General features: G+C 30.4%; 1 protein-coding gene across 1 annotated transcript; it reads left to right on the top strand.

The window, feature by feature from the left end:
- Nucleotides 1-2,603: 2,603 nt before the first annotated feature.
- On the top strand, nt 2,604-3,750 carry LOC141696329 (uncharacterized). Its single transcript, XM_074500484.1, has 2 exons — nt 2,604-3,424; nt 3,546-3,750. The coding sequence occupies exons 1-2, from the start codon at nt 2,604-2,606 to the stop codon at nt 3,748-3,750; spliced, it is 1,026 nt and encodes a 341-aa protein (XP_074356585.1).
- The last annotated feature ends 2,251 nt before the right edge of the window (nt 3,751-6,001 follow it).

Here is a 6,001-nt window from a genome sequence, read left to right as displayed (position 1 = left end):
GTTATATGTGATGTAGTTATGTTGTTTGAAGTTGATTTTATAATTTTTTTATGTTTTTTGAGTTAATTTATTTAGTAAAACTTTATTTTGTTGAATTGAAGTGTCAAAATATTTGGTTTGCATGGTGCCAATTTTTGTCGTTTTTATTTATTATGTAAAATTGTAAATTTGGGCTTTATTAAATTTTGCATTTTTTAGGTTTGACTGAATTTTATGTCAATATGTCAAAATTATTATATTTGTGTAAATACCTATGTCAAATTATGAATCTATCGTATAATATTTGTGTTTATATGGAAAATTTCAAAAATAGGTGTATTATTTGTGCGAATGTGGCAAATTTTGAATTAATTTATGTTATCTATATAAGTATAATGTAATTGTATATAAAATACATGCCTTAACATTTTGGTTTTGGTTTTATGCAATTTAGGATGTACTTTTGTATGTTATTATAATGAGAGCTTTCCTAGTCATTATTTCAGCATTGATGACAAAAGATAGAGGTAAGAGGCTGGCGGGGGACACAAGCAAAGAATCAAGGACCCATAAAAACACGCCTCGCAAGGGACATGGGGGCATGAATGATGGTGGTAGGGGTAAAAATGTTGGTGGTGAGGGTAGAAGTGGCGGTGGTCGGAAAAAATGGCAGCCAATTCAAAACGACTTGCAAGAATAACGACCGAAAATGGTATTTTCAGGGCGCCAAATACCAACCATATTCTGACAATACCTACCATTCATAAGAAAAATGACGATCTCCTTCGAAAGCTCTCAGACGCATATCTTGCACCCGGCCGTGACATTAGTCTGCGTTAGTCAACGTAAAATTCTACGCAAAAAGTAACTAATCCGACCTTTTTTGACTCGGTCGTTACTCGTGAATACTCATCGGTTTTTGCCTTAGAATGACCGATTTGGTGTTCGGTAAAGGCCCTATTTCTTTTAGTGAATATTATATATTATTTTGTCTCTAATTTTTTTTAATAAAATACTATGAATATTATAAACATAATTTTTCTTTATGACACATGAATACTATACGTCGACCAAATCCAATTAATCATATTTAGTTTTTTTTTATTTTACATCGACCAAATTTTATTAATTTATATTTTATTTTAATTTCTTTTTAAACAAGTTGGAGATTATTTAATTTACTCGGATGAATAGTATATATATATATTACTTGGTTTTCGCCTCACACTGTTACACGTAACTTATTATCTTTGTATTTTATTTTATTTTCGTCTGATTCAATAATATAATTTCATTTATCCGAATCAACAATATTTATTTTTTGTTCAAGTCTAAAATCCAATATACCCACCAAATTCAACTAATTGTATGTAGTTTGCTTTTAATTTTATTTTAGGTATGGCCAATAGTATAATTTTTTAGCACATAATAGTGTTTATTATTTAGTTTTCTTTCGAGAACACTATAACAACAAACGAATTATATCTGATTAGGTTTTAAAGAAGTGGTATGAGTAATGTATATTCAAAAGTAATAACCGAAGTACCGTAGTGACTTACCGATTTTGAATTTTTTTTAATGTTTCGGCATAAGTATATGAATTTTTATATTTTCATTAAAAAATGTTATTAATTTGAATAATTTAGGAAATGATCAAATTAAAGTGCTAACAAAAGAAAAAAAATATGAGTTTTGTTTGATTATTTTTCGCTCTATCTTAATTTCTATAAATCAGAGTTTGACGATTTTATAACTCACGCAAATCTCACGAAATAACGTATAATTCGGTGATAGTTTTAAAGGTCTTTTCCGACAAAAAATATCCATAAAATGAAGAAAAAAGAAAATTTCAAATTTTGTACTAATATACTATTTTTACAACCTTTTTGGTTTAAATTATTGATTTAATGATATATTTTATTCTTTCAATTCAGGCTATGGACTTATGGTTGGTTATAATATTATACCTTATTTTAAATCGAACTGCTGGAATCCATTTGTTTAAAGATGAAATCTCCAATTACATTGGGAGTCTCGGATCATTAGTAACAAATATTTTAATAACATTGTCAAATTATATTCTTATAATGCATAAGGATTTAATTGTCACAATTACATGCTCTTTAAGAGAATCATATGACAAATGTTATTGCAAAATTAAAAACTTAAATATTGAAAGTTACCATGCATTGCAAGTAAACTTGTAGTTGATTCATATATTTGAAAACGTTTATGAAGAGATAAAAGATGCAAATTTTTATCTTTTTCCCAAGAAAAGGTGCATATTGTTATTCTAATCAAGTCAAAGATTTTCTTAAAATGTCGGGATAAACTATATCAGACATATGCAAAACAAACAATGACAAAATTAAACATTGAAACAATGGCAAAATTAAACATAGCGGTTGGTAGGAAAACCATACCAAAAAATCCTAAAAAAATTGAATAGATGCCGCCTCTCCAAAAGGTTGCGACTCCCCCTTGAAATAAACCCTATTGACACCAAGTCTCAACTATATATGAGCCGCCTACGCTAAGTTTGATTCATACCACTACAAACCCTTTGCATTTCCTCTTTGAATAACTCTCAAAACTTTTAGTTTCCCTTCCTCCATATTCAAGTCATGGCAATGGAGACCGAGTTTGAATTCTATGAATTTAAACATAGGTTTGCTTTGTACGATCCAGACTCCTCTTTCGATGATAAAAATGTTAGCGACCAGCATTTTAATCTTTATCATACCATCGATAGGACTCTATTTTATAGGCTAGTCCGTAAACTTGGTCGTAACGTTGATGAATCCAAGTTTGTGGTGGCATTCTTGATCTGGCTGGAACGAATCCGGTACAGCAAGAATGCTGTCCACAAATTTATTTCTTGGCCATTTCATTTGATTGACCAACTTGCTAATGAAATTGCTAAATTTTTTATGTGGATGGAGAACAATGACTCAGGTCAAGAATTCTTTAATCCACGTTTGCTTCAGATGTTATGCTCTCGTGAAATCAACTTACTCTACTTTCGTGAGAGACGGAGTAAGATCATTGAAAGTGTCCGGAGTATAATTTCTGAAGTTTGTGTTAGGGCCTTTAGAGATATACTCACAAGTGATAGTCAGTTTGTAGATGTTCAAGGAGATAGGTTGTGGTTTGGTTATAACACTAATCAGGTTTTGGTGCCGCGTCCTCCTTTGTATCAAAACGTTGTAGGTGGGTTTCCACAACTAGGGTTTGGAGGAAACTTGGTTCCTATAAATTATATGAGTCAGCTCCGCAGTGTATTGGAAAATCCTGATGCGGATTTAAGTGAAATTTTTGGAGGATTGCAGCTGATGGATGGTTGCGAGGATGAACCTGACGTTGCACCTGAAGACCGAACTATCTTTTTGACATTCTCCAAAGGCTACTACCTTCCTGAATCCGAGATTCGAGATTTTTTTACAAGGTATAAAATATTCAAAATTCATCCAGATGTATGCAAATGTATAATTACAATAATATTTAATTAGCAAATATCTATTTATGTGGTGAGTAAGCATGTTGACATGGTTTTCCTTTTTGCACAGGATTTTTGGTGATTTCATAGAAGGGATATACATGCAAGATGTATCCAGTGATGAACAACCATTGTACGCTCGAATGGTTTGCCGTTCATCTTCTATCATTCCACGCATAGCTCCTCCAGGAATAAAAACCAAGTACTCCATTTGCGGGAAGCAAGTCTGGGCCAAAAAGCATGTGAAGAGAAGTGGCGAGTCCACTTCTGATTAATAAAAAAATTATGTTTAAGTTGGTACCCTGTAGTGGGTAACTGGTTCACCTCTTGATGTATGAAAACATGTCTTCTAAGCATATAAATCATGTTGTTAAGATTTTTTCTTGGATTCATATAGCAATTTATGTTATGTTAGATTTTTTTTATAAATAAAAAAAGTAATTCTCATGTTGATAGTACTGATCATGGCTACAAATAAATTATATTCTTAATTTTACACTACTTTTTGAAACTGATCAATCACTTCTTTAAATATAATTTAAAATGTCAATATCCTACATATAATAGGAGTGAAAATATTGATAATTAAAATATTTTTTAACATATTTAAAGTACATAGTTATTCTAAATTATAAAGAGGACATATTGGGATTTTAAAAATAAATAAGGTATTCTAATTTACAAAGTGGAGGAGTTTGAAATTTATTTTAACCTATTATAATTAGAGCATGTATTAGAATTTATAAAATAGAGTTTCAAATTATTTTTTAAATATTATAATTATAATATGTATCCTAATTATATTATATTATATATATAACAGGGGTAAATGATAATTCAAGGGGGATAATGTTAAAGTAATACCAAAGGTCAAAGATTAAAAACTCATAAACACTTTTTTAAATTTAATTTACTACATATTTTTGTAAATAAAGCATGTTTACGAATTTATAAAATAGACAGTTTGAAATTATTTTTTAAATATTATAAACAGAATAGATATCCTAACTATATCCTATATATAATATGAGTAAACAATAATTGAAAAGAAATAATGTTAAAGTAATATCAAAGGTGGAATGTTGGAAACTCATGAAGCACTTATTTAAATTTACTTTACTTTAAATAATATCTAATATGATTGTATTGATAATCATATGTGTACTTAATGACATGAAACAAACATGCCTTAAAGCATATTTCCGCCCATGAGGCACCCGGTACCAAAAGCATAGTTGGACCATGGATGTTGTCAGGGGTTAGATTTTCAACCTTGAATTTTCTTATTGGTGCTGTCTACTCAGTCGCCTAAACGCCCAAGTAGTCAGCCTACTCGAGAGGTTGTCGCCCAGCAACCGAGCAATCCAAAAATAGCAGATGAAACTATGAAACTCATGCATAATAAAGATATAATCGTGTGTGCAAGTGTGTCTATAGAAATATTGAATCAGACAATGGTTTTATACCGTTTTCTAAAAGATGAATATTTCGTTGTCTATCCGGGGGCGGTGTGTTTGGTACTCATACAATGGTTACGCACCATTGTAACAAATATATCACACAACTGAATATAAAGCCTTTATCTCATTTTATTCACACAACGGATATGACCCTTTCTAATATTCTACAAACAACAGTTTTCTAGCCGTTGTAACAATGTAGAGGCACAATAGTTAAAAATAGTGTTATGTGAATTGACTCCTACAACGGTTTATGTATTTATTTCATCTAGTTACACAATGATTTTTATTAAGAAAACAAATGTATGACATACTTTAGACAACAGTTTTTTGTTTTTGGGTATTGTGTTTTAGCAATGCTCACAACAGTTTTTGTAATGACCAAGATATTGTTAGAAGCTAATCTAACAATGGTATGTAGTGATCCCAGAGTGTTGTTAGGATTTGTACATACAATGGTGTTAATAATTTGATCTATTGTGCAAATCATTAAGGCACCATGTTTAAGTTCTACTATTCAGTTGTATAAGTTTGGTTCATACAAGTGTATGCCTTTTAAAACATTATTGTCGAATATCTTTAGCACAATGGTTTACTTTTGGGCCAAATATTGTCTGATATAGCTTAGGACAATGGTTTACTTATGTACCAACTGTTGTCTAGTATAACTTAGCACAATAGATATTTTTATTTTACTAAACAATTGTCTATCAAACATAGCAATGGTTCTATACCTATTCTATTTATAAATAAAGCCTTTACAAATACAAATTGCAAAATCAAATACCAAACCATTCAAAAACCAAATGTACCATGCGATAAATACCATAACATCCGATAAACTTCATAATTTACCAACTACACCAAAGATCCACTTCAACCATAAGTACATACATCCACCAAACTTCAACAACCATAAAAAGTTCAGAAAAACTCCACTTAAACACCATACCAACAATGTCAATATAACTTAAACTAGTTCATCTTACCATCACAAATTACATATAAACTATTCGCGAGACTAACTTAACATGAATAAAACTTCATGAAGAATTTGGCGAAGTCC

The sequence above is a fragment of the Apium graveolens genome, chromosome 11, assembly GCF_009905375.1.
Source record: "Apium graveolens cultivar Ventura chromosome 11, ASM990537v1, whole genome shotgun sequence".
Lineage (NCBI taxonomy): Eukaryota > Viridiplantae > Streptophyta > Magnoliopsida > Apiales > Apiaceae > Apium > Apium graveolens.
The sequence above is the reverse complement of the archived record's forward strand: the minus strand, read 5'-3'. Positions and strand labels throughout refer to the sequence as shown.

Excerpts from the sequence above, each read along its gene's own strand:
- LOC141696329 (XM_074500484.1), top strand. The coding sequence starts at position 2,604 with ATGGCAATGGAGACCGAGTTTGAATTCTATGAATTTAAACATAGGTTT. Across the intron at positions 3,425-3,545 it reads ATTCGAGATTTTTTTACAAG|GATTTTTGGTGATTTCATAG; the intron begins GTATAAAATATT and ends CTTTTTGCACAG.